Below are 12,640 nucleotides of genomic sequence, written 5' to 3' on the forward strand. Positions count from 1 at the left end.
CTTTTTGCATGGGATGACAGTAAGAACTTGAGGATCAAAATTGACGACCATGTAAATACTTCGACAAATGACTGACTTGCCTCCGCTTACACTTCCCCTGGCGCTAAAGAACTGAGAATTTTAAACATTAATGCCCGAAGTGTCGTTAATAAATAGGAAAGCCTTGAGGCAACTATCATGGGTTACAATCCCCATGTGGTTGTGATAACAGAAACATGGTTGCATGACAATATTGAAGATGCTGTTGTGTTTCCCCCATCTTATCGAGCATATCGCCGTGACAGGAGTACTAGAGGGGGCGGGGTGGCGGTTTTGGTAAAAGAAACTATATCTGCTACTCTGTTATGTCAGGCCGGTAACTTGGAATCTGTTACAATAAAGCTTACTTGCTGGGATAAATCATTCTTGCTATTTGCAGTTTATCGAGCACCTGACTTGCCCCCCGAATTCTTTCGTGATCTTTTTGCACACATGGCTTCATTCACAAGCGATAAAACACTACTTATAGGCGACTTTAACCTACCATACATTGATTGGGAGAACGAGTTTCTCTGCACCGGCATTAATTCACACTTAGGTTACTTGCATGACATCATTCTGTCTCACAATCTACAACAGGTTGTGAGACAGCCAACGCGCACCTATGGCACATCAGCAACCATACTTGACCTCGTTTTTGTAAGTCGTTCATTAGAAAACTTTCTTGTCTCAGTTGAGCCTGGAATTTCTGATCATAGTCTGGTATATTTTTCTTGTTCTTTGGAAGTGCTTAATACCAAAAAGATTAAAACAACCACTGTTAAAGATTTTTCTCGTGCCAGAGCGAAAGTGTCTTGGATTATCTTGAAGGATGCCTTGATAACTTTCACACTAACAATGTTACTGTGCTTTGGGATAAATTTAAAGAAATTATCACTCGCTGCCTTAGCAACATTATTCCTAATAAAACTAAAAAAACATCCAGGACTACTCCCTGGATAACGAGAAACATCTTGCACCTTAAAAGAAAAGTTAAGCACTTGAGACGACGATGTGCCTCGCGTGTTTCAATTCACGAAATCCAAAATAAGCTCAACCAAGAAGTACGGCAAGCTAAGCGCTGGTATTTTCACCATACATTGCCAAATTTTATTCAAACAGCACCCCAAAAATTTTGGGCTTTTTTAAGCGCAAAAACCAAACCAATTGACCAAATTGTTCACGAGGGCCATGTCATTGTCGAAAAACAACGTATCGCGGAGCACTTCAATAATTATTTTCAGAGTGTTTTTTCAAATTTCGATGGTGTTATAAACTTTAACCGCATGTCATGTAACTCGACCTCTGATATTGTTTCGCAACCTGGTGTTGTGTCGATGCTGCTGAATCTCAAAACTAAATCATCTCCAGGACCAGACAACATACCGAACGCGTTTTTGCGCAGATATGCTGAAGCGTTAGCCCCTTTTCTTGTCGTTATCTTCCCTTCCTCGTTATCTTCGGCTAATCTTCCCACAGACTGGCTAACTGCACATGTCGTTCCCATACCGAAAAAAGGTGACAAAACCCTAGTAACTAGTTATCGTCCAATATCATTAACTTCATCATGTTGCAAGTTAATCGAACATATTATAGCTAATGAAATAACCAAATTCCTAAGTGACAACAATGTACTGTCCCCACATCAGCATGGTTTCCGGAAGGGTTTCTCTACTGTAACACAATTAACCACAATTATTCACAACTTTGCAAGTGCTCTTGACAAGTCAAGCCAAATTGACGTAATATTTTTAGACTTTAAGAAAGCGTTTGACCTTGTTCCTCACAATAAACTTATAGAAAAACTTCAGTCGATAGACCTTCCAGCCTATATTATTAACTGGGTGGCGGCTTATCTTTCTAATCGCGAGCAGTTTGTTTCAATTGATAATTACTTTTCTAACGAACTTTCAGTAACCTCTGGAGTACCTCAAGGTAGCGTGCTAGGACCATTACTATTTCTAATATACATAAACGACATCACTAACGAAATTTCTCATCCTGTTCAAGTTAGACTATTTGCTGACGATTGTGTGTTGTTTAACAAGATTACTTGCCACGAAGATCACTTAATGCTTAACTCGGACCTTCAAAACATTCTTTCCTGGTGCAGTCGGTGGGGCATGGAATTGAATAGAGAAAAGACTGTTTACATGTCCATAACAAAAAAAAAATAAACAAAATGTCGTTTGTCTATAACCTCGACTCTGAACCGCTGACCGAAGTCAGCTAGTATAAATATCTTGGAATCACAATAACCAGTGACCTCAGTTGGAATAGCCACATTTCTAACGTATGTAACTCGTCTTTCAGGAAGCTTTGTCTCCTCAGGCACAAACTAAAACACGCTCCCTCTGGTACTAGATTACTGGCTTACACTTCACTCATCCGACCGAAACTAGAATATGCATGCATTGTGTGGGATCCCTATAAGAAAATTAACATTAACGCTTTAGAGATGGTCCAACGTAAAGCTGTCAGGTTTATTTTTCTAAATATCGACTGAGTGACTCTCCTACTAGCATAATGAAACAACATAATATTCAAACGCTACAAATACGCAGGAAAATACGAGTGAAGTTTCTTTTCTTGCTTAAAAACAACTGTTTGTCTCTCGACCCACAGGCTTATGTTAAACCACTTACAGCGCGCCGAACACGACATCGTCACGCTGATTCTTTAACACCTTATAACACCCGAACTAAACTGTTTAAGTTTTTTTTCTTCCCGCGCACTGTAACAGATTGGAACAGCCTGCCATTATCACAATTGATAAACACCGATTCTATTAAATGCATGTGTCTTTAATACTAGGGGTATTGATTGCCATGTAGGCAAGACTTGTTACTGTTCCCCCCCCTTTTTTTAACGTGAATTTTGTTTGATACTTTCCTGATCTTCCTTGTTTTCAGTATTTTGCAATGGTCGCTCGTTCAACTTCTGGTGTGTTTTTTTTTATTTTTTTACCTTATTTTTCCTCTTTTTTTTCCTCTAGTGGTTGCAAGTGCTCATATATGCGTGTGATACTGTTCTAATGTTTATCGGGTTGTCTTCCTTCTGTGTACCTTCTCTTAATCTTATTAGTCGTTGCCTTCATTATAGTTTTCTTCTGATATTTTCTTCTGATATTTACATATGTTGCATTGCTTTTGTATTTCTTTTTCATGTGTACATGTGTATGTATATATATATATGTACATATGTAAATATTTATGTATTCTGCCCCTCCTGCTTGGGCCCTCATTTGGGCCTGCAGTATTGTATAAATAAATAAATAAATAAATAAATAAATAAATAAATAAATAAATAAATAAATAATACGTAACACCAACGAGGAATCTGCCATGTGAGTGTTTGCTGAGAAGAGGGGACTAGCTGAAAAGCTGGCATGGAGCTTCAGTAAGTTTGAGGCCGCTGTCGTCGTGCTAGGCCGCTGCGGCATCCAACGAAAATAACACTTTTGTCGCGCAAAGTGAATAAATGCTGCATGTTTTTTTCCCCTTTCATCGCACTCTCTCCGAGTTCTGTTTGACAGGTAAGTGGGCGAGCTCATGCTATTTCGGTTAAACAGTACTACCGTTTAGTACATACTATTTCTGAGCTTCGGCCAACTACGGTTTAACAAGGTTTCATTGTATTTTTAATACGGCACCAAGTGGCACCGCCAATAAATATGCAAAAAAATATGTGACCGGTTATTATGCGAGGCTTCTTTTTGATCTGATATTAAATGAGCTCCATTCCATGACCTCCATTCCATGCTGGTACGAGGAATACCGAACTGCAGCACAAACGACACAAACAAAAAGCAGATCCCATGCACTGTGGGGAATCGGTTTAAATAAAGCTTTCATTTTATGATAATAATGGCAGCATGCTTTAGGTTCCTGTTTTAGTGGTACTAAGGCAGTATCAATGGAAGGAGGCTTTCATTCTTATGCTTTATATGGGGCAGAAATGCACAAAAGGCTGCTCTTGGAGCAGTTGTTCAACCAGTGGAGTGTCCTGCATTTTGTACATAAGAAGCCTGTGTAACAACACAATCACAGGAAAAACTCAGCAACAATGGTTGACAGGAGACAGTAAAAACTCCACAGGACAGAAGCATGCAACCTCTCATGAGTGGATCCTGTACTGCGCAATGTTGACTAGACTACCCATCTACTTAATGAACTAATATATTAAGCGACAAGCAAAGCATTTAGTGGCATCAAAAGAAGGCATTCATCAGAACTGTGTTTCTCACAGCACTATTACAGCACACATGTTCCATGTGTGCTGCATACACAAGTGAACACTAGGCAGTATTCAATCCAGGATGTCCTTGCCAAGCTCTAAGAGCGCCTCATTATAGCCTTGCGCGTCTTTAGCTTTAACAGGGCACAACACTGGCTGGGATGCGCAACAAGAAACGCAGGGTTCATATGTGTGCAATGTGCACCTGGTAAATGTAGTCCGAGTCCGTCTTGAGCGATGAGCAGGACAGCTGGTGGGGCAAGCTCACATTGTCATCTTCCATGGGGTCATCTGTCTGAGCCTTGTATGAGAACATGATGCTTGGCTGCGAGATGCTACAGGTGGGTGAAAAGAAGACATTGCAGGAAAATCCCACATTTCTAGACGAGCTCATAACAATAATGCAGCTGATGAAACGATCCAAGCTTAACCCTTTGAGGGTCAATGACGTAAATATACGGCGCCATGAACGAGTCCGAAAATGGTCGATGCCGTAGATTTATGGCGCCGTCTGCATGTTCAAAAAGTGCGCCTATTTCCTAACTTTTTCTTTTCTGTCATGTGCTGCCACTATGTGGGAATACAGGGAATTTTTTTCGCGTGCCTCCCTCTCTCGGTTTTCGTTGCATGGTTTGTTTTAGCACTAGTTTGCTCCAGTGCGTCTATATAGTGCCGCCTGTGCATTGGCACGTGCGTGGGCGGGCATAGGTTCGAGTTTTGTTTTCGCGGCGGTTTCGGCTTTTTGCACTTGCAAAACTGATGGCTATATTGTCACTAATCGCTTATAGGGCGACCACCTCTTTCTCGCTCGTTCAGTGCTCACAGGGGTGCCCATAGGAAGGATGCCGTCGTGTGTGCGTTTCCGCTGCTTTTTTTTTTATACTCAAGAAAACTAATTGCCTCTGGTTGGCAATAACATGAAGATTAGCGGAAGTTTGTCACACGTTTTGCTTTTTTGACGGGCACACAACCACACAGTTTTCTTGAGTGCGTGCACCTACGCAGTTGGATTACGCTATGAATGTACATATTAGATATTAGTGTAAGAGCAGGAAGATTTGAGTCTTGTGAAATATTCTTGTGTGTGCATTTCAAGGCCTTGAACTATGTGTATAAATATGCATCAAATTTTTTTTTAATTTTTATAAGTTAATTTCCTTTTTTATTGTTGTTGTGCATGAATGAAGAGTACATATATACCGACGCAAAATATTTTTTCTCACTTAACGGTCACCCTAGAAAAATTGCAGTGAATTTTTTTCGAAACAAGTCCCTAAGAAGAATTTAAATATGCAACAAAAAAATAATTTACCCTGGGCGGTCGCATATGTAGAAAAAAATCGACCCTCAAAGGGTTAAAACAACTCATGTTCTAGCCCTTGTGCGAGTTCAGCTAGACGGGCATCTCCCTGACCAGACTGAGCTGGTCTATTGTGACAGTTCTTGGCCTAAACACTGATCAAATCAAATGTTTATGTGTGTTTTCATCATAGTAGGTCCTTGGAGTTACATACATGCAGACTGGAACGTCCGGCACTGCCTACCTGAAAAAATCCGCTAGGAACGTCTTGTAGACAAGTGGGGTGAAGATGGTAAAGTAGAGGTAGCTTGTCACATCTACCACACTGTCAGAGAAAGAAGCAGAGTATGAGAGAGGCTGTGCACAAGCTGTTTTCACATATAGTGCTGCAGAAGAATGTCCATTTAAAAAAATTTTATGTGCGGAAGAGTCCTGCAGCACAGTCAAGACAAACAGAATGAACAACGTTTTGGCGAACATGACAGATGCACTACAGCCTTGTCTGCATTCCATCAGATTACACAACAGGATAAGCACACTACCTGTTCACTTATAAAACGAATGCGGAAATTCTCTTAAACACGCAATACACATACATTCAAAAATGACCACTGTAAAAAGCTGCAAAGTCATATTTTATGAGATGGTTTCAAATTCAAGTTCATAGCCCTACATAGTGATAAATGGCACACAGAAAATATGTTTTCAGAGAGCAATCATTACCAGCCTAAAGAACAGAGGATGTGAAAACGTGCCTTGGCTTTGTCCTTGGGTCTTTGTCAATGCTAGTTGGTAGGTCCAATAGCAATGTGCTCTCACAAATTGTGCACAGAATAGCACTAAAGCGAGGAAGAATTTTCGAGTTTATATAAACTATTGCATGTGCTTATGTATCTATACTCAGTGTCCTTAGCATATACTAATTTAATTTTGAAGTTGGGACACCTGACGAGAGTCACCTACAATTAACACCATTTTGATGTTGAAACAGCACAAGGTGTGGCAACATTCTTCTATGTTATCTAGCTGCAACCATGTCCAAAGGTGAGTTGAGAACCTGCACTTCTGCAACATGAGCATGGTGCACATGTTAGGTACACATAGTACCCCATACTCCCATTGGCCTGATCTACCCCAAGCAATGCTTTCAACATCACTGCAGTTTCTGCCAGCCACCACATCCTCAACGCATGAAGCACTGCTAGGAAATTTCCATTCATTTAACATGTGGAGGTGCACATAGCTACCTATGAGAGTGCTCAAAACCATGCTAGCACGTTCATCCCAATGGTGCGTTACCTGTAAAGTTCAGTATATATGGCTATGGTGCTTATAAGTGCCAAATAGTGTGTGTCCACATGCTCGTGCTTGTTGTCAATCTTAAATATGCATTACCGACAAGGCTACAAGTCAACACTTCTCAAGGTGACCAAATTTCAAGCTTTCTATTAGGGTTCAAGTAAGAAAATCACTCATCCAAGAGGGTTTTTACAGTCAGATTTCCCTCTGACAATCATTTCTCAGGATTTTAGCAAGTGGCAGCAATTCGGCCCAATTAGTGTGGTGCTAGAACTCAGGCCACATCAAGTTTTGAGCACTGCTTAGCTGCAAATTCTGCAGGGTAGCAGTCACAGCAAGACATCAGTGAAATGCAGGAAAGCTGCTTTCAAAGTCGTGAGTGCTGGACAAAAGACAGCCATCTCTGCCATTCGTTCTTTGTATGCAGTAAGATGCTTACCAGACACCTTCACGGATGTCATAGTAGTAGAGGCCCGAGCCCGCTGCCTGGGTCAAGTTGAGCACAGCAAGGAACAGGGCGTACCAATAGAAGCTCTGCTTGGCTGCAAGGATATGTGGTAAGCAAACAACAAATTGTGGCCTTGATAAAGCCAGTGCACATTCATACACTCCATAATTATAAGAGAGTATTAATGAAACCACCTTGTATCAGGGTGGCGGTGTTGCTATTCTGATAAAACATGGCACCTGAGCAACTCTGTGAAATCAGGTAGATAACCATGAAAGCTATACTTTTATTTTATTCTGCTCAGGATGTGCGTTTTTGTTGTCTGCGGATTATCACACTCTGGAACCAGCGCCTCGATTTTTGCAAGATATATGCCATCACTTGGCAGTATTTTCTTGTAAATGCTTTTTTGTTGGCGATTTCAATTTGCCTGCTGTTAAGTGGAATCTTCCATTCTCAAATACAGATCAAGGTGCCGACGCCAGTTCATTTGCTTGAAAAAATGTTAACCATGATGTGCAGCAAGTAGTAATTGAGCCTAGATGGTTTATGATCTATCCTCTTCAATCCTATATTTTTGACAAAACAAGCTATAAAAGGCAGCACAGCTAAAAGCACAGGTTTCAGTATTGGTTAAGATTTTTCTCGACCAGTTCGAAATGTACGAAAGCACCTTGTGGCTTTTGCCACGACCAAGTCTGCACCTTTTTCCGTCCAATAAAAAATGGTGCACATGGGACCTAAACGGTACGTCTTGTGGTCTCCGCCTATATAGCGGTGCTCCGCCGGGAGTCACCTAGACCACCGCGCGGGTCCGAGGATCCGAGCCCCTCAGGGGGACGATCAGCTCAGCCGCGTGTGTAGCATGTGCCCGAAGCGGACGCTCGTTCGGTCTCCTATGGGAGCGAAACAGAGCGCCGCAAGGAGAAGGCCCAGAGTACAAGGAAGGCGTTTATTGTACGACCACCTTGGCGTTCAGGATATCTGTACACACCCGTTCCGGCGCGGGGCTCATGAGCCGAAGCTCCCGCAAGTCAAGGGGTGACACTCAGCTATCTCAAAACGCGGTAGCACGCCGCTATACGGGAGGATGGCTCCCAACGACCGTGCTACCAGGGCAACGTTCTTTCAGCTCGGGGTAGCCTCCGAGGGCGACTCGGCGCAGTACGACCGCGCACGTCAAGTGAGCCGCGTCTCTTTGGCGTAGCCTTCAGAACAGGAGCAGCGAAAAGGTATGCAACCGCCTCGGGTCGAGGACCTTCGGCGAGACCGGCCAACCAAAGGGATGACCGGGAGAATGGGAAGTCAGTACGCACCGTTTCGCTGTCCGAGAGCTTCTCCCTGCGTTGCCGCTCCTCGGTCGACTTGAGTCGCCAGGAGAGAGGGAACGCGGGTTCCCGCCCAAACAGACCAATCGCGTGAGCCCCTGGACCGTTCGGGGGCGGACGGCAGCAAGTGTTTTACGGTCCCGCTGCCGTTCGGCGCCCTCGGAGGAATGAGAGAGGGGGAAAGCGACCTCGCCGCGCTCGGTTCCTATGCCCAAAACGTGCTGTGCTATGGCGCTGCAACGAAATGGGCTACGCAGTCCCCACACTCTCCCCTCCTAAATCGCCCTCCCACCGGTCTGACGTGGTCAGACTAGCGGGGTGCGCGCAAACCTCAGGTCAGCCCAAAGAAATTTCTATAATTGCTCTTAACCAGTGCCATGCATGTCTACACAAAAATAACCATGAAATAAAAGAAAAATAATTACTGATAGCTACAAAGAAAACACGAGCAGAAACCATATTATAAAGTTACGTGTAATATTATTATTAGGCGAAACACACATGCAAATAAACACACAAAAACAAAACAAAAACAGCAATACAGAAGCGGGGGGAAACGATAATAATTTTCCACCCCAACGAAGATTATTTACAGTTACACACAGAAAACGCGTATATTATAGTAAAGTTAAACACAAAACACAAAATGATAACACAATAAAACAACATGATAATAATAAGGGTGGCCCGAACAAGGAACTGGCACTCACGGGGAGTCCCATAGCGCTATGTTCGTGCCCACGCTCCCCTGCGCAACGCCCGGTCACGGCCACGAAAGCCCCCCCAGTTCGTGGATCAGTTCGTCAGTATGACGCAGGGGTGTGGGGGAAGCTCCGCAGCCGGTCACCTTGGTCTCGACGCCCGGTGCCGTATTCTCGATAGCCGCCGTCGGGGTCACCGCACCGACCATTGCCGCGAAGCCGGGGTTGTCTCGCAAGCGTTGCCGGCACAGGGCCGCCAAATCCGAGTCCGCAACCTTCGGGCCGCTTGGTGCCGGATTGCGGTCGCCAGCACCAGCCTCGAAAAGGGCCCTTTCCCGAGCCCGGTGCAGAGAACCTCGGAAATGGGTCTGTGAGTAGACCGGCGTGGCACATACCCGGCAACAGCGGATGCCGTCCGGAAGAGGGAACTGCGCTGCGGCCGAGCCGCTCGTTTCGGCCACCGTGTGCCCGCGGAATGGATGGGGCGCCAGGCTCACCTGCCTATCTCGGCGAACCCGCCTCTGCGCTTTCCATGGGGCGCTGCTGCAGAAGGTCAGGGGCGGCGCCCCATCCTGCTGGCACGTCCAGGTGGCCACACTCCTCGCAGCCCGGTCCTGCCGCCGAGCACTCGTCTGACGCGGCCGGCGGTTCCTCTTGGATGTCCGGCTCCGCCGAGGGGCCGGGCCAGCCTCCACCAGGTCCCATTGGGAGCCAAGCCTTTCTTTTGCGAATGGCCCTGGATGCTGCAGGTCGGAGTCGCCGCGACGGCCGCCGTTTGTGCAGGACTGCGCAGCCATCGATGTTGCACCTTGCGCCTTGAAGTCAGGGAGACAAGTGCCCGCGCACAACGCGCAAGAGTTCCGGTGGCGCCCGGAAAAACGCGGGAAGCCTCCCCATTCGCCCGTCCGTCTCGACCCCCACCGAGGCGGCCACTCATGCACACACGGCAGTACACACACACAAACGGGGGTTCAAAGTTGCGCCCAAGGAAGTGGGCCAGGACCGCCGGCGCAACCCTATCCCGTTACTCTTAGGCGGGAGCTATGCAATAAAACATCCCCTCCGTCAGCCGGGGGAAGCGAGGTGGGTCTCACGTCGCGGGCCGCAGTGGTTTTCGCTCGCCCTTCCCCGGGGAGGTGCGAGTAGGGGCACAAGGTCGGGGATGCCACTGGCGATCTAGGGCGTCCAAAGAAGCGCGCACGCACACTCGCCCCGGGCACGGGCGCACTCACACACGCACACATGTTCACAGGAATGCCGCCAGACGCGCGCACACAAAGCGGCTGCGGCCACGTCACAGAGCCCAACAAAAGAACAACAAGCGTCTTGCGCGCCTTTTCGGCAGTCATCACCACAACCCTGCAACACCGTTACGACTGTCCTCCCGCATGCGCACATCCGGAAGCAACAGCCAGGCGACCGCAGCTTCCCCCTCGAGGGGAAGCTGTAGCCGACGTGCCAACTGGCCTCCCAAACAAAAAACACATACAAAACAAAAACCGCGACTCCCCGCCGCGTTCCCGCGACGGCTACCGTCCCGAATGGGCCAGCGAAGAAAACCCGCGACACAGCACTGGCGGCCAGTTAACTACACGGAAAACTGCGGTTCGTCACTATTTACAGCAAAACAAAACAAGGACGCACATGCTCATTGGAAAGTTCGAGCACTTACATGCACAAAAAAAAATAAAAAGTATTTACGTAGGAGTAACACACCATAGCATATACACAATGAAATAAAACATGCACTCAGAGCAAAAATTATCTAGCATGGGCTGCGGCAAGACCTCTTTTCGGGGAACGCCCGTCAAGAAAGAAGTTTGCCTACTGAGGCTGCGCATTGCCCGAGGGCCTTCGGTGGCGGAGAGGGTCCGCCGTCCGGCGCGATATCACACAGGTGATCGCTTCCTCAGACTGTACCGTTTGTGGTTGGCCACTACGGGTGTGCCCTGTCGCTGGCGCCTTGTGCGAACGGGCTCGGGCGTGACATCGCCAGCCCGAGCGACATAGGCTTTCAGGTCTGCGACATGGGCACGACTTAGTTTCCCCGAAGGGGGACCCTTCAACAAGTACACGAGCGGAGAGCAAACTCTCTGCACTCGGTACGGACCAAGCCACTTAGGTGCCAGCGAGGCTGAGAACCCCTTACTAGCATCGCTAAGCGCGTGGTTCCGCTTCAGGACCAGATCACCCACCTTAAATGAAAGGTGGCGGTGCTTGCGATCGTACTGAGCCTTTTGCTGGGCTCTGGCCTTCGTCAAGCTCTGCCTTGCTCTGCTGAGAGCCTGACAAAGACGGTCCCGAAGCTTCGATGCGTAAGCAGAGCGGTCTGCCTGCGCCTTCTCATCCTCGTGCTGGCGGCGAACTATCCTGGTCATAGGATTCGCCAGCTCCCTTCCAAAATTGAGGAAGGCAGGAGAGAAACCAGTTGAACGATTTTCAGAGGTTCGGATGGCGAACGCGAGCTCGTTCAAGTGGTCAGCCCAATCCTTCTGGCGCTCGGCAAAGGCACAGAGCATGGGTTTGAGCGTTCTGTTCATTCGCTCTGTCAGATTGGACTGGGGATGGTAGGGCGAAGTAGTGCGGTGATCAATTCCAAAGGAATGGCACGTCGCACCAAACACCCGAGCGGTGAAATAGGACGCATTGTCCGTGATCAGCCTTTCCGGGTAGCCGAACCGATTGAACACTTCTAGGATCTTTCCTAGCACCGCCCGTGCTGTCACTTTCCGAAGAGGAAACAGTTCAACCCATTTTGAAAAATGATCAGCAACTACCAACAAGTAGCTATACCCCTGCTTACTCCTGGGGAAAGGCCCCATTAGATCGCAGGTGGCTATCTGCCACGGACGCACACTGTCAATTGGTTTCATCAATCCAGGTGGCTTGCCTCCTCGTGATTTCACCATTTGACAGATATGGCAGGAGCGGCAATAGCGGAGTATATCCCGCCTCATGCCCGGCCAGGTCACAGTTTGGCTCAGTTTTGCAAAAACTTTGGAGCCACCCATATGACCGGCCAAGGGTTCGTCGTGAGAGAATCGCAACAGTGCGCCTCTCAGACTCTTGGGGATAACCACCTTAAAGGCGTCTACGGACTCATCATCGGTGGCTATGTACTTCAGCACGAGCCCATCATTATCCAGCAAATATGAATCCCCAGAGGCCACAGCGACACACGCTGGCTTCGCCTCCACCACGCCCGCTGCAGTACAAGCAGCGTCTCGGCGCTCTGTCTCCCGGAGACCGTCGCTCAAAGCGCAACAAAACGGGTCATTTTGCTGGGCCGTCAGTAGCTCTTTCCGGCTGA

The 12,640-nt window shown here is 47.0% G+C and overlaps 1 protein-coding gene across 15 annotated transcripts in view; it reads right to left on the reverse strand.

Annotated features, from left to right (window-relative positions):
* The window catches only part of LOC139060737 (transmembrane protein adipocyte-associated 1 homolog), a 274,253-nt gene that overhangs the window by 32,711 nt on the left and 228,902 nt on the right, over positions 1–12,640 (reverse strand). For all 15 annotated transcript variants that reach the window (XM_070539794.1, XM_070539785.1, XM_070539789.1 and 12 more), the window contains 3 exons: positions 7,293–7,395; positions 5,799–5,879; positions 4,460–4,589 (listed from right to left, as the gene is read on the reverse strand). In XM_070539794.1, the coding sequence (XP_070395895.1) occupies positions 4,460–4,589; positions 5,799–5,879; positions 7,293–7,395 (314 nt within the window). The remainder of the gene's footprint in view (positions 1–4,459; positions 4,590–5,798; positions 5,880–7,292; positions 7,396–12,640) is intronic.

Source organism: Dermacentor albipictus, chromosome 6, assembly GCF_038994185.2.
Source record: "Dermacentor albipictus isolate Rhodes 1998 colony chromosome 6, USDA_Dalb.pri_finalv2, whole genome shotgun sequence".
Lineage (NCBI taxonomy): Eukaryota > Metazoa > Arthropoda > Arachnida > Ixodida > Ixodidae > Dermacentor > Dermacentor albipictus.